Source organism: Elephas maximus, chromosome 5, assembly GCF_024166365.1.
Source record: "Elephas maximus indicus isolate mEleMax1 chromosome 5, mEleMax1 primary haplotype, whole genome shotgun sequence".
NCBI lineage: Eukaryota > Metazoa > Chordata > Mammalia > Proboscidea > Elephantidae > Elephas > Elephas maximus.
This window is the reverse complement of record NC_064823.1, coordinates 36,838,237-36,859,409: the sequence shown is the minus strand read 5'-3', so window position 1 is coordinate 36,859,409 and position 21,173 is coordinate 36,838,237. Positions and strand designations below refer to the sequence as shown.

At 38.1% G+C, this 21,173-nt stretch overlaps 1 protein-coding gene across 8 annotated transcripts in view; it reads right to left on the bottom strand.

The window, feature by feature from the left end:
• CAMK2D (calcium/calmodulin dependent protein kinase II delta) overlaps positions 1 to 21,173 on the bottom strand; it is a 365,992-nt gene that overhangs the window by 102,155 nt on the left and 242,664 nt on the right. For 5 of the 8 annotated variants that reach the window (XM_049885467.1, XM_049885466.1, XM_049885469.1 and 2 more), the window contains exons 5-6: positions 5,862 to 5,927; positions 2,041 to 2,113 (exon numbers count right to left, since the gene is read on the bottom strand). In XM_049885467.1, coding sequence (XP_049741424.1) covers positions 2,041 to 2,113; positions 5,862 to 5,927 — 139 coding nt within the window. Of the gene's footprint in view, positions 1 to 1,024; positions 1,098 to 2,040; positions 2,114 to 5,861; positions 5,928 to 21,173 lie in introns of those variants that run through there. The other 3 variants (XM_049885470.1, XM_049885471.1, XM_049885473.1) reach the window with 2 other exon arrangements.

Genomic DNA, 21,173 nt, shown 5'->3' with positions numbered 1-21,173 from the left:
CAGCCTTGGAAACCCTATAGGGCAGTTCTACTCTGTCCTACAAGGTCGCTATGAGTTGGAATCAATTTGATGGCAATGGGTTTATTCTAAAACATATTAAATGAGTGAAAACTATAGATTCACAATTTACTGTAACTCTAGAGACGTTTGTATATGAGAAACCAGTCTAGGTCCTCCCACTGAACACATAACAGTTCTGTTATTGTTGCTGGTGTTAGGTGCCACAGAGTTGATTCCAACTCATGGCAACCCCATGTGTGAAGAGTAGACAGCTCCATAGGGTTTTCAAGGCTGTGACCTTTTAGAAGCAGATCGTCAGGCCTGTCTTCCAAAAGGCCTCTGGGTGAGTTTGCACTGCCAACCTTTAGGCTAGTAGCTAAGCACTTAACAGTTTGTGTCACATAAATATTATTTTATGGTAAAACTTGTTTTACAATTTTTCATTTGTAGTTTTAAAAAGACACCAGTATCTTGGCTCCTGTGAATATAAATAAAAAACCAAGAAGTCTCAGCGTCCTCAGAGTTCCTAAGATTAATGTTAAGGGGAAGAGGATTTTAGAGCCCAACTGGGGTTCTGCAGAGGCAAAACACCCAGGCCATGTATCTCTACTCACTTTACAATTTTGATAACCATTTACATAAAGTTAGGTATATATTGTATGAGTGTAAAATAATATGTTCAGTGTCCACAGGACTAGTTTAGAATGAAGAAGCAATAACAGTCCTGCTAAAAGTCAAATTAAATGATATAGCCATTCTTAGGAGGGAGGAAACAGCAACCTATTTATAATTAATATTAGAAAATTATCTCTCTGGATAAAATGGGATTTATATAAGTCTCAAGTGTACATTAGTAAAGAGACAAAAAAAAAGAGAGAGATTATGGTAAGGGAAAGTGTTTTTGTAATACATTGGAATGAGTCCATACTTTATTGCTCATATTTTTGCCTTTACAGGCATAATTGCAGCTGAACAGTCATTCGGAACTGTGTGGTGGTTTATCTTCTCCAACGGCATTACTCACCTTCAGGTCCCGATGGACTACGCCCATCTGATGGCAGTGTAGCACAGCCTCCAGGATCTGCTGAATGCAATGACTGCATGCAAACACCAGGGGGCGTGTGTTAGTTCCAAGCTTACACTCACTGTCTGTACACCCTCAGAGAGACTGGGTTAAAGTGCAAAACTAGCAGACAACTGGGGATGTATTTTACCACCTCCAGTAATGCAAACATATTGCTCAAGCAGAGTGACTACTACCTCATAACAATCACGATCTTGCCAGATGTGTGCCAGAATGTGGGATCCATTTGTTGTAGAAAAATTCATCTTGAAAACATTTCATTTAATTCAGGAAATCATTTCCTGGTTATAAATTCTTATGGGAAATGGATTGGAAAACAAATATCATTTTTATGGCTGTGGTTCTCCACCCCACATCCCCAACAAAAAACTGTTTCCCTATTCTCTCCCATTTTTTTCTAGTGTCATTCCAAAAGCTGTCATATTAGCAGTCAAGGCACCATTAAGGTCAAATTACGATATGTAATGAATTTTTGATAAATCATTAACTTCTTGTGCTTTAATTTAGCTGGCAATTATTATCTCTTGCCTGAGGGTTCATCAGACTCAAATGGAGCAATGTGTAACCAGTTGTTCTGCTACAGCAACCCATGGTCTCAGAACAGAAGTGGTGTTGAAATCTACAGGCGGACATACATCACAGGCCAAGTTTATCTCCAGGCAAATGCTGGATAATTCAAGAAAGCCTGCCCCCAAACCGCCTCTGGTGTTTTACTGCTTGGAACCTTGACGGGTTAAATTCTTAACACTGTCCTTTCTTTTTGCTATGATGTATATGTAGCCTGTAGATGAGCAAATTCAAAGAGGCATCATGCATTATCATTTCATTATTTAGTCGTTTTAGGGAAAAGTTGGAAAAGGCAAGGGAACCATTTTAAATACCCACCCTCTGCCCTTTTTCCGGAAAACAAAACAAAAACCTCCTTTGATTCAGATTTATGGACTTCAAATACTGACCTTCAGGTCCCTGTGAACTATGCCATTTAGGTGACAATGATTTACACTTTCTAGAATCTGCTGTATACAATGACTGTAAAGATACAAGGGCAGAATGGAAGGGAGAACATTTTAAAGGCACATAATCACATTGGATACAAAATAAAATGAAAGTTCAAACAAAACAAATGAAAATTATATTTTTCACATATTTTTAGCTTTACATTGGAATTAATGCTGAATAAAGCTAATTCTTGTTCTAACAAAAATGACATCCAACACAGAATTTGTGACATGTTCAGATAAAACAATTTGAGCTGTGTTTTTTCATTACAAGTCTACAGATTAAATCACATGTATATAATTTATAGAGGTTGAAATTTCCACATTCAGGAAGAAAAATTTATAAATAATTCCCATAATTATCTGGAAAAATTCTTCCCAAAGCTATAAAATTTACAGGTATTTTTCATACACATCTAAACTGTTTAAAATCTGAGGTCACAATTAAACACAGGTGTTGAAACAAGAGGGTAAATAAACACGGATGAAGTGGCAGGTGAAACACGGGTTAAAAAAATGGAGGGACACATTCACCATTTTTACTTGGAAGGGGTGCTTCTTGTCTAATACATTAATGCAAATCCCCAATAATAGAGGGAGAATTTAAAGTAAACTCATGACATAAATTCCTCCTCAGTACAGAAATGCTTTGGGGAAGGGCTAGGAGTCTTGTAAAAAATAAATGATATTTAAAAATCCTTCGGAACACTGGCAATTGTTAAACACATTTCCATATATCTCATCTGGGGAAAATCTTTGTCTATTACTGTGTCAAAATGTATAACATTATTTTTACTAAAGGCTCACTGATGTCAAGTAGACTAAATTAGAAGGGAGAAGTCAGTGATTGGCACCTCCAAGGTCCCATGAGCTGTCATGTGACATACAGTAACGTAGAATACGTCACACTGATGAATTCTGGACAAGCTCACCATGCAATTCGAATGCAGGTATATACAGCATTACATTCATTCAAGTATTAAGCAAACATTTTAATAATGATACTTTCAACCATGTAATGTATAAAATAATACTCTCCCAAAGGAAATTCCTGAATTTAAAAAGTAATCATCTGTTTTATGACAATGTTAATGTCAAAACAGTGAATGACTATGCTTTTCCAGCTATAAGTCCATTAACAGAACCAGTAAACAGTTTCATATTGGTTGTTTTTTACTGAATACCTTATTTGAGTGTTAGTAATTATTTTTTAAATCCTATGACTCTTTTTCTTCCGTAATAATGTTTATTTCTTACTACTCTTTAGGGACATTGCTCTTTCTTTTCTGAAACCAAAGGACTAAATTACTGAACCTAGGGAATAATAGAAAATAAACAAGAAAGCAACAACTCATATTCCATGAACTTTGTCATTTTTTTCACTAGTGACGAGAGATTCAATTCTTATTTCTTGCGGATGTAAGAAAACTGACATTAAGAAATTACTTGAGGAATATTCTCTTTATGCTTGTAGTTTGGAAGAGAAGTTTCTCCTTGCATTTGTGTGGGACCAGGGACGGGTTACCAAACAAGCAATGTATGCATGGGCTTACTTGTGCTTGCTGACTAATCTGTAGTGCACAATTTCACCTGTTTCTTACCACATCAAGGATGTGTTGAAACCCATGTGAAATTGTGCACTATAGAGTAGTAAGTAAACACAATTAAGCCCATATATACCTTGCTTACTGTAGGCCTGTGCATACCTTGCTTACTGGTTAATCTGCCCCTGAGTGAGACCTATCCTAAAATATATTCTATGATTAACTCCCAAACTTATTACAAGTACGCATATGAAATAGTACAGCCCATTGGGTTTATCCTTTAGGGCTCTTTAACAGTGAAAAGTCTCTTTTAATTTCAACCAATAATCTTCAAACATCATGATAATCTGTTTAATGAGACTTTGGAGGGTAATAAAATAACAATAAAATTCCCTAACCCTTTTTTACTGCCTTGATCAAAACTATAATTCTCTCTTGGCAAGTGGGCAAGCAGCTACTTCCAAGGCTGCTCTGAAATCCCTTTTCAGAGGCTTAATATGAGGATTTGGGGGTAAATCGAGCAAGTGAGGACTCACTTGTCATAGCGTAAGTAGAATGGGACTTTTTATTTGACTTTGGCAGTAAAAATTCCATTACAAATTAGAGTACAGTCATGTATAGACAGATCACAGAATGCCATAAACAATGGCATTAAACCAAGAAAATAAATTAGAAATATGGAAATTTGCCTATGTATGTATAGAAAACCCTGGTGGCGTAGGGGTTAAGTGCTATGGCTGCTAACCAAAGGGTCGGCAGTTCGAGTCTGCCAGGCACTCCTTGGAAACTCTATGGGGCAGTTCTACTCTGTCCTATAGGATTGCTAGGAGTCGGAGTCGACTAGACGGCACTGGGTTTGGTTTTTTTTTTTTTAATGTATGGAAGTGCTACTGTGAGGGGTGCGGTGGGGAGCCTCACTATCAGCTGAATATCTACTGAGGATCAGACTACAGTGGGATGGGCAATCCTTCAGAAGCTCAGAATGCACTAGAGAATGAGGGCAGATAGGCAATAACTGAATTTTCAACACATCTCATTCACACTGTGAACAACGAGCCAATCACTCATAACGAGATAACCAGATTTTTCAAAATAAGTGCAACTATAGTATATGGGGTCCCCGGGTGGTATAAATGGTTGGCTTCAAACCAAAACGTTGGAGGTTCCAGTCCACTCAGAGGCGCCTCATAAGAAAGGCCTGGTGATCTACCTCCAAAAAATCAGCCATTGAAAACCCTATGGAGCACAGTTCTACTCTGACACACATAAGATTGTCATGAGATGGACTCAACAACAACCAATTTGGTTTTTTTGGTTTTCTTTTTTTATAGACTATATATAAGGAATGCTGAAGAAAATTAGAACCATATAGTCTAAATAATATCTAAGCCAATGGATTAATGTTACATCACTCCAGAAACAGTGCCTTTGTGTAGTCTAGGAAGTCTCAACTTAGACAAAACGTTAGCCTGTTTTAACTTCTGTAATGATTTTGCCAACTAACGAGATTGATAAATCATTATTACCTCAACCCTCTGAAATATAAATAAAGATAGATAGTTTTCAAGTCAGAGCTCCAAGGGCTTGAATGAAATTTCCAAAGAGTTAAACAGGTAATAATAATGGTTTAAGGAGGCCACTGGGGCTTTTTTCTGTTTCTTTTTATGGTCTCTGATCAGACTTGTGGTGTTCAATAAAACTTTCTATAATGACGGAAATGTTCTATCTCTGCTGTGTCCAACTGGTAGCCACGAGCCACTTATGGCTATTAGCCACTTGTAATGTGGCTAGCTTGACTGAGGAACTGAATTTTTAATTTTAATTAATTTAAACTGAAATTGAAATAGCCACATATCACTAGTAACTATCACACTGGGCAGCCCAGGATTAGGAGATCTCAATCTTTGATATTTGTTAAAAAAGTATATTTATTTAGCAGAAGTTTTTATTCATTAGGCTTTTTTTGTTTTTGATAAAAACATACAACCAAACTCTAAATGCTAGATAAAAATAAAAATTGATACCATATTCATAGATTTTTTTTCCCCCAAAGAATCCTAAGGATCCTCAGGGTAAGAAATACCAGTTAAGATGGACTGATCATGAAAAGAAGTCTAAGATGGTATTATGAGATTGTCATAAATAGTAGTGTCATGATGCATTTATAAAGAAATATATCCAACATGTGTCATCTGATTGCTGAGTCTTGTACCTTGCCCAGGGCAAGTTACTTACCTGGCATCAGCTTCACTGTAGTATTCCCTCGCCACTATGTCTTCAAACAGTTCACCACCAGTGACTCTGTAGAGACAAATAAGATATTCACATTAAAAAAAGAAAAGAAAATTAGGTCTCGTTAGGCTTGCAACTGTTATTGTTATCTGCCATTGAGCAGACCTGCTCCACAGACTCTTCAGGGCTGTGCCCTTTAAGAAGCAGATCGCCAAGACTGTCTTCCGAGGTGCCTCTGGGTGGTTTCAAGCCACCAACACCTTTTGGCTAGTAGTCAAGTGCTTAACCATTTGCTCCGCCCGGGGACTAGTGTTCATAAATCATTTTTATTCTAATCAGATTTTTAAAAAAATTATTATCAAAATGTAAAGCATTTTATAAATCATGAGACAGGTTTTATAATAATCTAACCTATGCTAATCTAAATGTTTCCATCTTTTCTATTTGTATTACTAGATCCCGAAAACACTTTTCTGTATCTCATAACTATAGTCAATGTTATCTCTTACAGATTCTGGTTTCTATGAAAGTCTTCATTTCAATTCTTCAAATATTAATTTTGGTCTGACAAAATGTGTGGGAGAGTTCTAGAGCATTTTCTGAGAACACAGTAGAACTGCCCTGCAGGGTTTCCAATAAGAGGCTGGTGGATTTGAGCTGCTGACCTTTTGGTTAGCAGCCAAACTCTTAACCACTGTGCCACCAAGGCACCTTCTGAACAAAAAGAGAAGATATATATCAGGGCTGTTTAGATGAGTTTGTGAGTTCTCTCTCTTTGGAAGGGTCATTTTTTAAATTGCCCTGAACATGTCCTATGCGTTAGAAATGGCCCTGTAAAATATGTATTTCTTTTACACTATGGCCTCAATTTCCTTTATGTTCCATGTATTTGTCAGTGTACAAAACTTAGGGCTTTTGGTAATATCCTGGGAGGCAGCAGTAATACCATAACCACTGAGAAGGAGCTCTATCTGTCTGCCCTCTTTAGTGTAGACTTGCCCACAACTCGGCAAGTGGATTTGTTTAACTCAGGAAGCTTCTTCAAACCCTGGGTTTCTAGATTCTCTAAATAATGAAATGTGGTCATCCTTGGAATTTATTTCTTTTCCTGGTCTAAAAGATCACTGCTTTTGTGCCAGAATTCCCCAACCAGTGGTTTTCTGGTTTAGGATTAAAAAAACAAAAACAATCAAACAAACAAAAACCCTGAGTTTTTAAATTTCAAAGTAATATAGTTTTGTAGTAAAATTCAAACAATATAGACAGGTGCTAAGTATTCCTCTAACCTTCGCCCCGAAGTCCACTCTCCCAAATGCACTAATTATAAGTTTTACGTAAATTGTTTCAAATTTTTTTTTTGTTTATCTCTAAAAAACATATCCACTTTTCTCCTTGCAAACACACACATACAAATACATACTTCTGTCACAAAACTGAGATCATGCAGTATATATAAATTATTAGGTTAACTACATGTTTTATTTTACACTGAATCATGGGTGCTGTTTCATGTCAGAAGAATTTTCCCCTATTTAACAGCAATGAACGGGGATAGGCATGTATGTGTGTGTTTGAGAGTATTTATAGAAGATATATTCTTAGAAGTGAAATTGTTGGGTCAATGTGTATTCACATTTACTGTTTTGAAAGACAAGGCAATTCACACTCCAAAATGGACTGTACCACTAACATTGTAAAAGTGCCCATGGGCCTGTATCATTCCTAATAATGGTTATTATCAACAAACAAATATGCCCATCTAATTGGAAAAAAATATCTCATGTCAACATGAATTGTTGATTATTAATGAAGTGTACATTTTCTCATGTATTTACCAGCCATTTCTTCCTCTACTATGATCTGACTTGGTTTTCAATAGAAATTTCAGCTTTGGGGTTTACCTTTGTAATTACCAACATTCCTAAGTACTTACCATGCACCACATAGCATATTAATCACTGTTGTTGCTGTTACTGTGTGTCATTGAGTCCATTTTGACTCACAGCGGCCATATGGGACAGAGGAGAATCGCACCACGGGGTTTCCAAGGCAGTAATTTTGACGGAAGCAGACTGCCATATCTTTCTCTCATGGAGCGGCTGGTGGGTTTCAACCACTGACCTTTCCGTTACCAGACTAGCATTTAACCACTGCACCACCAGGGCTATACAAATGCATTACCAGTAATCCTCACTATTACCCTTTGAAATGGGTATTACCATTAGCCTAGTTTTTTCATGAAAAATGGAGGAACAGAAAAGTTAAGTAACTTGCCCATGATGACACAGCCTTAAGTGGCACAGGCAGGCAACCAAATGCCATAGCCTGTGTTCTCAATCACTACACAATGCTGCCTTTCCAATTATTCCACTGCCAATCTTTCCAGAAGTTTAGAAGGCATGCTTCATTTGAAAAAGATCAAACGGAAGCATGAAGTTGGCCTATGCACATTATAGAATGTGAGATAAAAATGATCCCAGCATTTTGTTTGTTTGTTTAGTTTTTTTGTCCTATTAAGTTCTAAAACGTCATCAAATGATAGCATGTTCTGGAGATCACCAGTTACTATTCTCTATCTCTATTCTCCTTTCCTAATGGAATAGATGGGATATTGCAAACTATAAATTTGTCTCAAAGTTTATGCAACTTTTTCCCCCTCTCCACAGTATTCTGGATACTTACAAACCCTTTAATGTTGGAGTCATTATTTTCAACCCTATTATTTTTAAAGATAAAATGTGTACCTAAATTCACTCATTTAAAGCTTTGTATGGATTTATTCTGAAAATCATGATAACATTTACATGTAATTCCATTTAACAGCACAGTTTGGTTCTTCTTCCCTCAGAATCTGTAATAATAATGTTGACTATAACACAAAGCGTGCTAGATAAATTATACCAAAAAAAAAAAAAAAGATAAAAAACACTTTCATTCAGCTCAGTAATGAGGTCACTCCTGAGGTTCACTCTTCAGCCAAAGACTGAACAGGCCCACGGAATAAAACAAAACTAAAGGTGCATTAAATAGCATACCAGCCCTGGGGCAGGGACTGGTAAGCTGGTAATAGGGAACCCAGAGTTGAGAAGGAAGAGTGTTGACATGTTGTGGGGTTGTTAACCAATGTCGTACAACAATGTGTGTACTGTTTGATGAGAAACTAATTTGTTCTGTAAACCTTCATCTAAAGTACAATAAAAATAATAATAATAATAATAAACAACACTTCCAACAAATCCATTATTGTCTCTATAGTGAGGAAAACAGGACAAAGAAACACTTCTAAATTTTGTGGGATTTCATACTTAGAATGTGACTAATGTAGATATGATATAAAACAAAAAAAGATATGATATATTCATCATTTATCTTTGTTTTTGAACAGAGGTATCCTAGAAAACCTGAACATTGTAAATAATTCTGGATTGTTAAAATGTTTAAATAATATTTATTAAAAAGTCTACTGTCATTAAATAATTATGGCTGCTTATAGTAACTTCTTAAACTCCTTAAACGTATTGTTTACCCCATGAGAACTGTCAGACCCTAGATAGCTGAGATCTTGGCTTGCTTAATCTGTTATCTCAGCACCTAACCCAGCACCTAACACATGATATTTGCTCAACTAATGACTGCTGAAATATCATTAAATGGAAGAACCTAGTCAGAAAATCATGCTACCTACCCACTCACTGTAAGTCTAGACTTTACATGAGGTTAAATGGAAAAAAAAAAAAAAAGGTTTAGTTATGCACGGCATTAGGTCTTAGGTTATTTATTTATTTTGTTAATCATCAACTGATTTTAATATTTACCGTTTTATGGGGTAAAATTTATATACAATGAAATGCACAAATCTAACATGTACCATCTGGTAAGATTTGACAAATGCATACAATTTCTCTTACAGAATTCCTTCTCAAGACATAGAATTTTACAGTCATCTAATATGTTCTCTCACGTCCACTCTAAGTCAATCCCTGGCCCATTTTTCAGAAGTAAAACATTTTGTGATGTTTTTCCACCACAGGTTAGTTCTGCGTTAAGAAATTTCATGTAAACAGACTCACGTAGAACAGGGTTTGGCCAACTATGGCCCATGGAACAAATCGGACTGTGATTTGTCCTATAGCCCATGAGCTAAAATGAATTTTACATTTTAAAAAGGTTGTTTAAAATACAAACAAACAGAGGTATATGCAACAAAGACTAAAAGTGGCCACAAAGGCCTAATATAATTACTACATGTCCTTTTATAGAACAATTTTGCTGACCATCGACATAGAAAGTATCCTTTAGTGTATGGCTTTGTTCACTCAGCTTAATGCTTTTTTAGTTTTATCCATGTTGTTGCATGTATTAACAGTTTTTTATCCAGCTGCTAACCGAAAGGTTGGTGGTTCAAACCCACCAGCCACTCTGTAGGAGAAAAGACCTGGCGATCTGCTCTCATAAAGATTACAGCCTAGAAAACCCCACAGGGCCATTCTGCTCTGTCCTATGAGTCTGAATCAACTTGATGGAACACAAAAACGACAATAACAATCCCACTGTATGAATATATGTTAGTTTGTTTAGCCATTGTCCTGTTGAGGACACCTGGGTCTTATTTCTTAAAGGGTTTATATTTAAGGAAGAGTCCTAAAACGTCTTCAGGCCTAGTGTTCCAGTAATTTTTTAAGCACTATAACAGCTAGTAAACAATTTAAGGGGTGTAGAGTTTCATGCTGAATTTTGGATTATGTAGTTTAAATCTGTCCTTGGCAGCACTCTTTCATCTTCTAGCATTCATTCTTCTCATTATTCAAAAACATCGTTATGCAAATAAAACTATTTTTATCATGTATACTACGTATATGATAATTGTCTCGGATAGAAAAAACGGAGTTCTAACAGAACATACCACTTTAAAAAAGAAACTATTGAATTTACCAACATTAACACATTTCTATACTCACATTGTTGCTTTGGAGAGTGCAAAATTAAGTGGTACTTATTACAGATTCTTTGAGAATTTTTAGTGTGCTACGTGAAAATTCATACAAAACCACAAATTAAATCAGTCTCATGAATAAACTGTTATACTAATTAATTAACTAATTAGAGATTTTGTGAACAAACTGGTGCCAGAGTTCTACTGTGCTATCAGGCATATCAATTACAGATGGAAACATTAATTACCATTTATGAATGTGTAGAACATTACACTTTACAGGAAAAAAATAATTCTAGAACCATGAAAAGATGATCCCCATGTATCAAAGGGATAAATAATTTTGTTATTATTTACAAGGATGTTTATTCATACCGTGCTATCTTGCAGAATGAATTTTCTTTTGTTTGTAGTCTACGTATTTGTGACGTATTAGAAAAAGTTGAAGATACTTTCATTCTGAATAAAAAATTTGAAAATTTTTATGAGGAAGATAGCCTTGGTGGTGCAACTGCTAGGCACTGGGCTGCTAAGAAAAAGGTTGGTAGTTTGAACCCACCTAGCGTGTCTGCGGGAGAAAGACTTGGCAATCTGCTTCCGTAAAGATTACTGCCAAGATAACTGTATGGGCAATTCTACTGTGTCACATGGGGTCAGTATGAGTCAAAGTCAACTCAACGGCACCAAACAACAACATGAGACTAAGTAGCTATAGAGTTCAAGATTAGGCTTTACAAGATAAATATGGTGCCACATTAGCTCATTGACTTTGAGGTTAGAACCACTGGCTGTGCTGGGGGAAACTGGGAAAACAAGAACCAGTTAAATCTCACTGAGGAGGCAGTTCCTCCATGACAGGACCAGAAATCTCTCCTAGAAAAAGGACTAATTCCCCTGGGATCTGTATCTAAAGCTGAAGGACAAATCCAGTGGGCACAGACCACCAGATTGAAATCCAAGTCTCTGAGCAGAGGCAGTAGGAATCATGTTAAGCAAGGAATCGCCACAAACAGATCTCTGTTAGTTTGTAAAAAAAAAAGAAAAAAATCCATTGTAGCCTTACATTTGGGTGGCGGGTATTTCTTATTCTAGTGATCTCAAGGACAGATGCTGTGATGGTGTCACATTCGTCTGTGTTCTCTGCATGTTGCCCAGCACACTGCCTTCCACATTGTCGAACAATAAGCACAAATACTCATTGGATGCATACCACGCGCCAAGCCCAAGCACTGTTCTAAGCGTCACAGAGGTGGCAACCCAAGGACCCTATAAGGCAGTGCTATTTCCCCTTTACAGATGAAGAAACTGAAGCAACAGAGTAAGGACTTTTCCCAAGAACACACAGCTTAAGAAATTTTTGGCTTAAGGTTTTGTGTCTTTTTCTCTGCTGCTCTAATAGCTTGCTCCTTGGACGCTATGTGGAGGGCACAAGTAGGAGAAGTCAAGTGTCTTTAGGTAGCCTAAGGATCATGAGGAAAGACTGGGAAGGGTACTGACATAAGTCAATTCCCACCGATAACCCTTTTGACCCTCAGATTACAGTCGGACAATTAGACTGCTGGTGTGTAGTCTTTGGTCAGAGTGAAGCTGATCAGTGTTCATTAATAGGAGCTTTACTAGGTTTTTTTTCAAGAGATGATCATTCACTTTGTGAGACTGCTCCATGTATGTCAAGATTGTCAGCATTAGGCTCTACCGTCTAAATGCCAGCAGCCAACTTGGTCAGTGTAGCAACCTGTGTGCCAATCCCACCCAGGGTTCCCTTGGGGCCCCTGATGAGAATCACAAAGCTAAATGAACTAAATCTATAGAGATACAATCGGAAACTTAGGTTTTCCATAGCACCGTATTTAAAATACAAAGCAAGTCCATCAAACCACTGGTGTAAACATGTGTGATGGGACATTGTATCTTCAGCACCTTGCTGAGTGCTCTGGCACAAAACAGAGCTTAATAAATCTTTGCTAAGTGAATAAATGATTAAATAATTAAATAGGCTAATCAATCATAAGCATCAGTTCATAGTTTCATGGTTTGACCTGCAGTTGAGCTAGAAACTCAAGGTGAAGACGCCTAACTACTTTCGTATCATCTATCTTCTGACCTCTAACCAAATCCTGCTGATTTTATCACCATAATGTATTTTGAATCAAGAATTCTTTTCATCTCTACTACAGTGTCACCAGCCCAAGTCATCACTGTCACCTGCACTACTGCAACAGACTCCTAATTGGCCCCATTTCCTCTCCTGACTTCCTGCAATCAGTTCTCCAGGTAGCAGGTTTAAATATGAATAAAATTTTGTCATATGCCTGCATGAAGCCCACCTATAGCTTTTTTGTGGATAGCTCTGTCCATTCCTTTTCTGGGAAAAATCCTTACATGACCTTCAGGTTTCAGTCTAATGTGTACTCCACCGATCTCATGACCCTCATCAAGTACCCTTCTCCATCTTGCTCCAGCCACAGTGATCTTCTTCCAGTTCAAGTGTACCAAGCCCTTTCCCACTGCAGGCTTTTTCACATGATTTTCTGTCTTCCAGGACATTCCCACACTGTTTGCTTCCACTATTTGGTGAGCAAATCCATCTTATTCTTCAAATCTTGGCTTAAATTTATATTCTCAAACTCCTCCACCTATCTAAGTTATCTTCTTCCCTAGAAGTCCATTTATTATTCTTCCTAACACCATCATCATGTTTGTATATACATTGTTTAATGTCTTTCTTTCCACTAACTGGTATATCTCTTTTGTCACTATAAAATAAATAGTGCTGAGTCCAGTGCCTGTGACATAGTTATATTATTGTTGTTGTGAACAGCTGAGTCAATTCTGGCTCACAACAACCACATAAAATAGGTTAGAACTACCCCATAGGATTTCCTGGGCTGTAATCTTTATGGGAGAAGATCACCAGGCTTCTTTTCCCTTTGGAACCACTGGTAAACAATTCTAATGTTTTTGTTTCCTAGGGAGCCGGATGTGTTGGATGGTCATGTGTCAATGCACAGTGTTGGTACTGTAATATCATATCACTCACCACTACATTTTGATAAGAAGGTAAAGATCTCTCAAGCATTTTTTTTTTCCCTAAAAGTCATATTTCTGTTTTATATCCTTACAACTATGAACTAATCATGTCTGATCACAAATGCATGAAGTGTTAGTTGGATTAATTAAAAACAAAACAAAACATGTTTGGCTTAGAGACTGAAAGATAAAAACCATAGGGTTTTATAGCGTACCAAAACCACGGGAAGATAACCAGCTGTTTTAATTTCAGTTTTTTAAGATATGAAACTCTGCCTCTTTTACTATAATGGAATACAGAGACCTTGATTATCTACATGCCCACATTCTATCTGAAATTATGCCTCTCTCATATGTCTAGAAATTTTCAAAGCTCTCAATGAATAACTTGGGTCAGGGGCACCTTAGTTAGCTCAAAGCGACATCTTTACCAAGAGGCCTTTTGCAGCAGATTTGCCTGATACAAGACATTGTTTGATTTCTTGACTGCTGTTTCATGGGCATTGATTTTGGATCCGAGTAAAATGAAGTCCTTGACAACTCTGAATATCTTCTCCGTTATCATGATGCTGGCCCAGTTATGAGGATTTGTATTTTCTTTATGCTGAGGTGTAATCCATACTGAAGGCTACAGTCTTTGATCTTCATCAGTAACTGCTTCAAGTCCTCTTTGCTTTCAGGAAGCAAGGCTGAGTCATCTGCTTATGTAGCAAAGATCAATTTCTTATGCATATTATTTTCTAACTTAATACTGAGTATTTGACAGTACCTCTGAAGTAGTGGACTGACTATCTGAGGGTGTCCAGAAATGGTTTTCTCAGTGGATTCCAAATTGGATGAAGGAAATAAAAAAAGGCTAAGAGTCGGTTTAACGGGTAATCCAAAGACTTTCCTATAGATTCTGATGTCAACAGACTTGCTGAGTCATACTAAGAAGTACAATGGAGATGATAAAATGAAGAGACACTGGGATTGTTCCACTGAAAACGTGACTGGGGACAACTGCTGGCGGAGGCACACTGTGGGATTTCAGAAGCAAGCCAGCGTGTTCGTGTGTCCAACCTATGGTCATGAGTGGAGTGAGGAAGTGGGATGGGATGGCAAGGGTCTAAGTCCTTTAAAGGAACGCTTACTTTCCTTCTATTTTTCTATCCAATTTCTGATTCCTGCATCTATCCCTTTAGCATCGTTACAAATTTTACTTACTCTCAATCTCATTCTACTTTATTCATGATCATTTCCATATCCTTACTCAATTCTAATACTGGTGCCCAACTCTACGTTAAAATTTCATTCTCCTTCCATTTATCCTTCACAAATGCATCCAGAACAAATAGACTATCAAAATTTTGTTTTTAAAATTGTTTCCCTATTCTATGACCAAGAAAAAGCATGAATGAAAATATGACAGGTAACCACAATTAAGGGTACATGCAGTAAAGCAAAGCAGAGATGGGATATGTTGTTTCTGTTCTATTAATATCGCAGATCTTCTAAGTGAGCAAATGAGTTACTTGTTATGTAAAACTTTTTGTGGTTTAACAAGAGGCTTTGATACAAAACTGTCTAATTAAATGTTCAGACAACATTCTGCAAAGGTGTGCATATCAAAATGAATGCTTCATGAAGGAAAGGAATAGACTGCTGTGCTATGCATTAAACAAATTTTGATAATATTAATGATGATGGCTGTGATGGTTAGGGTTGTGTGTCAACTTGGTTGGGCCATGATTCTCAGTGGTTTAGTAGTTATGTAATGATGTATTTGGTAGTTATGTAATGATATACTTTGGCAGTTATATAATGATGTAATTTGGCAGTGATGTAATGATGCAGTTATCTTCCATTTTGTGATATAATGTAATCACCTTCATGAATTGATCTGATGTGAGCAATCAATCAGTTGTAAGGGGAGTTTCCTTGGGGGTGCGGCCTGCATCCAATATATATGTGGATGTTCTGGCAAAGCTACTGGCTTTTGCTAGCTCTGGATCCTGTTTCTGGCTTGTCATCATCTGACCTCCAGTTCTTGGGATTTGAGCCAGTGGCCTGCTGTACTACTACTGCCTGCTGATCCTGGGATTCATCAGCCTTCACAGCCAGTGAGCCAGGAGCCTGGCCACTGATCTGCTGATGTTGGGTTTGTCAGCCCCTATAGCTACTTAGTCAGGAGAAGCCTCCAGGCTGATGCCTGACCCACAGACTTGGGACCTGTCAGCCTCCACAACTGCATGAGCCATTTTCTTCAGATAAATCTTTATGTGTGTCTCTCTCTCTGTCCGTATACACACACAAACTCAACCAGTTGCCGTTGAGTTGATTCTGATTCATAGAGACCCTATAAGACAGAGTAGAACTGTCCCACAGGGTTTCCAAGGAGCAGCTGGCAGATCTGAACTGCTGATCTTTTGGTAAGCAGCCAAACTCTTAACTATCGCGCCACCAGGGCTCATATCACCGGGGCTCATATATATATGTGTGTATATATTTTTTTATATATATATGTGTGTATACACACACACACACACACTTCATTGGTTTTGTTTCTCTAGAGAACCTAACCTAAGACAATGACCATGAGGATGAAACAGTAAAAGGAATAATCTATGAAGACTAAATAAATATTACTAATTTCTATTACTCTCTGTATTTCCAGAGAGGTTTAGAAAAGTATTCATACCAGAATCTTGAACGTTAATAAGCAGTTCTATATCAAATCCCCAAACCAAACCCATTGTTGTCGAGTTGATTCTGACTCATAGCAACCCTGTATCAAGCAGCTGTTTAAACTGATCATTTGTTTCATTTTCACTTTTGACAACATAGGCAAGTGAGGAATGAAGCAGACTAAATACCCTAGTTTAATATTAGCCAACCTGTGTGAGGTCAGGTGAGGTCTAGATTTCTCTGTACTGCGTTTTGTTTGTTCATCAAACACAAAGACAGAAAATGGCCTTTCTCCCTTTTCAGGGCCACCAGATACGAGTTGTGCAATTTGTGTTTTATGCCAATGCACACAAGGAGGAAGGAAGGTTTATAATTCAACCCTTATTCTATACTCTAAACCAAGTGCCTTAGCCTTTTTCTAATAACAGAGAAATAACAAATAGGCAGATAGTGGTTCTACCATATTTGACAGAATTCCATGAGTAACTCAGTTCTTATCATCCCCTACTCATAGATAACCATGACCCCAGAATCCCTTCAGAGTCTCCAAGGACACGCACTGAAGCAACCACTGTGTTCTCACCCTCAGACTATGAAATTTTGAAAGTAAATGGTATTTCTCTAGTGACGGTGAGGTATGAACCATTTCAAAGTCCTTATAGAAATCTTAAAATTGAATCTTGGGCTGTGCAAGGTTGTGTTTTTAAGACCAGCAGAACTGCTTGCCTTTCCTATGTCTTACCAGAGTAATTACCTTATTTGACTTGGAGCAGCTCTACTGAGGGGCATGAATATGTCTTTGGCAACCTATCATTTGGAACTGGACATCGTATACCTGTGGCAATATAAACAAGAAAAAAAATTGAAAAAACTGATAATTCACCCAGGAAGACTGGGTGAGCGTCCTGTTTAGGTGTCCAGCTTCCCTGACATATAGGGGCTCTGGTTTCCTAGATTTCCAGTCCCTGGGCCATGAGAGGAAACCCTGGTGGTGTAGTGGTTAGGAGTTTGGCTGCTAACCAAAAGGTCAACAGTTTGAAATCACCAGGCAGTTCTACTCTGTCCTATAGGGTCACTATGAGTCGGGATCAATTCAATGGCAACGGGTTTGGTTTTGGGCCATGAGACTGCAGTTCCTGGAATTAAAGCCTGGGCCCAGACCCAAATGTCTAAGACACCCTCTTGGAGGTAAGGAATCTGACTGAAGAGAGTTGGTTACAGCCTAGACCGAGCTGGGGTATGAGAATCTCCAGTTACAGAAGTGAGGCAAAAGGAGAAATAACCCTTAAAAACACTCCTTATAGGTAAACCACATGAAGATAAAAGGGAACTATATGCAAATTTAGGGTCCTGGTGGCACAGTGGTTAAGAGCCACAGTGTGCTGCGGCTGCAAACCAAAAAGGTTGGCAGTTCAAATCCACCATACTTACCTTGGAAACCCTACAGAGCAGTTCTATTCTGTCCTATAGAGTCACTATGAGTTGGAATTAACTTGATGGCAACAAGTTCGGGGTTTTTTTTGGCGGGGGCGGGGAGGGTATATGTAAATTCACCTTTTACAATGACTACTTAACTGTATGCTTCAAATACCCAAGCTGTATGCCAACCTAGTCACTTTTTTTTTAAATAATTTTTATTGTGCTTTAAGTGACAGTTTACAAATCAAGTCAGTCTCTCTCACAAAAAAACCCATATACACCTTGCTACACACTCCCAATTACTCTCCCCCTAATAAGAAGACAGTCTGCTCTCTCCCTCCACTCTCTCTGTTCGTGTCCATTTCACCAGCTTCTAACCCCCTCCAACCTCTCATCTCCCCTCCAGGCAGCAGATGCCAACATAGTCTCAAGTGTCCGCCTGATCCAAGAAGCTCACTCCTCACCAGCATCCCTCTCCAACCCATTGTTCAGTCCAATCCATGCCTGAAGAGTTGGCTTCAGGAATGGTTCCTGTCCTGGGCCAACAGAAGGTCTGGGGGCCATGACCACTAGGGTCCTTCTATTCTCTGTCAAACCATTAAGTCTGATCTTATGAGAATTTGCGGTCTGCATCCCACTGCTCTCCTGCTCCCTCAGGGGTTCTCTGTTGTGTTCCCTGTCAGGGCAGTCATCGGTTATAGCTGGCACCATCTAGTTCTTCTGGTCTCCGGATGATGTAGTCTCTGGTTCATGTGGCCCTTTCTGTCTCTTGGGCTCATAATCGCCTAGTGTCCTTGGTGTTCTTCATTCTCCTTTGATCCAGGTGGGTTGAGACCAATAGATGTATCTTAGATGGCTGCTTGCTAGCGTTTAAGACCTCAGATGCCACTCTTCAAAGTGGGACCCAGAATGTTTTCTTAATACATTTTATTATGCCAATTGACTTAGATGTCCCCTGAAACTATGGTCCCCAGACCCCTGCCCCTGCTACGCTGGCCTTCGAAGTATTCACTTTATTCAGGAAAGTGCTTTTGGTTTAGTCCCATTGTGCTGACCTCCCCTGTATTGTGTGTTGTCTTTCCCTTCACCCAAAGTAGTTCTTATCTACTATCTAATTAGCGAATGCCCCGTCCCACCCTCCCTCCCTCCCCACTTTCGTAACCACAAAAGAATATTTTCTTCTCAGTTTAAACTACTTCTCAAGTTCTTATGATAGTGGTCTTAGATAATATTTGTTCTTTTGCAACTGACTAATTTCACTCAGCATAATGCCTTCCAGGTTCCTCCATGTTGTGAAATGTTTTACAGACTCCTCACTGTTCATTAATGCATAGTATTCCATTGTGTGACTACACTGTAATTTATCCATTCATCCATTGATGGGCACCTTGGTTGCTTCCATCTTTTTGCTATTGTAAACAGTGCTGCAATAAACATGGGTATGTATATATCTGTTCGTGTAAAGGCTCTTATATCTCTAGGATATATTCCAAGGAGTGGGATTGCTGGATCGTATGGTAGTTCTATTTCTAGCTTTTTAAGGAAGTGCCAAATCAATTTCCAAAGTGGCTGTACCATTTAACATTCCCACCAGCAGTGTAGAAGTGTTCCAATCTCTCCACAGCCTCTCCAACATTTATTATTATTATTATTTTTTGGATTAATGCCAGCCTTGTTGGAGTGAGATTAAATCTTATTGTAGTTTTGATCTGCATTTCTCTAATGGCTAATGATTGTGAACATTTCCTCCTATATCTGTTAGCTACCTGAATGTCTTCTTTAGTGAAGTGTCTATTCATATCTTTTGCCCACTTTTCAATTGGGTTGTCTTTTTGCAGTTGAGTTTTTGCAGTATCATGTAGATTTTAGAGATCAGGCGCTGATCAGAAATGTCATAGCTAAAAACTTTTTCCCAGTGTCTAGGTAGTCTTTTTACTCTTTTGGTGAAGTCTTTGGATGAGCAGAGGTGTTTGATTTTTAGGAGCTCCCAGTTATCTAGTTTTTCTTCTACATTCTTTATAACGTTTTGTATATTGTTTATGCCATGTATTAGGGCTCCTAACGTTGTCCCTATTTTTTCTTCTATGATCTTTATCGTTTTAGGTTTTATATTTAGGTCTTTGATCCATTTTGAGTTAGTTTTTGTGCATGAAATGAGGTATGGGTCTTGTTTCATTTTTTTTGAGGATGGTTATCCAGTTATGCCAGCAACATTTGTTAAAAAGATTGTCTTTTCCCCGTTTAACTGTTTTGGGGCCTTTGTCAAATATCAACTGCTCATATGTGGATGGATTTATGTCTGGATTCTCAACTCTGTTCCATTAGTCCATGTATCTGTTGTTGTACCAGTACCAGGCTCTTTTGACTACTGTGGGGGTATAAGAGGCTCTAAAATCAGGTAAAGTAAGGCTTCCCACTTTGTTCTTCTTTTTCAGTAATGCCTTATTTATCCAGGGCCTCTTTCCCTTCCATATGAAATTGGTGATTTGTTTCTCCATCTCACTGAAGAATGTTGTTGGGATTTGGATCGGAATTGCATTAAACGTATAGACCGTTTTTGGTAGAATAGACATCTTTATAATGTTAAGTCTTCTTATCCACGAGCAAGGTATGTTCTTCCACTTATGTAAGTCTCTTTTGGTTTCCTGCAGAAGTGTACTGTAGTTTTCTTTGTATAAGTCTTCTACATCTCTGATAAGGGATTTATTCCTAAGTATTTTATCTTCTTGGGGGCTACTGCAAATGGCACTGATTTGGCGATTTCCTCTTCGATGTTCTTTTTGTTGGTGTAGAGGAATCCAACTGATTTTTGTATGTTTATCTTGTATCCCAATACTCTGCTGAACTCTTCTATTAGTTTCAGTAGTTTTCTGGAGGATTCCTTAGGGTTTTCTGTGTATAAGATCATGTCATCTGCAAATATACTTTTACTTCTTCCTTGCCAATCTGGATGCCCTTTATTTCAGCTGCTAACCGAAGGGTCGGCAGTTCAAATCCACCAGGCGCTCCTTGGAAACTCTATGGGGCAGTTCTATTCTGTCTTATAAGGTTGCTGTGAGTCAGAATCGACTCGATGGCACTGGGGTTTATATGGGTTAGCCTAATTGCTCTGGCTAGGACTTCAAGCACAATGTTGAATAAGGGTGGTGATAAAGGGCATCCTTGTCCGGTTCCGGATCTCAATGGGAATGTTTTCAGGCTCTCTCCATTTAGGGTGATGTTGGCTGTTGGCTTTGTATAAATGCCTTTTATTATGCTGAGAAATT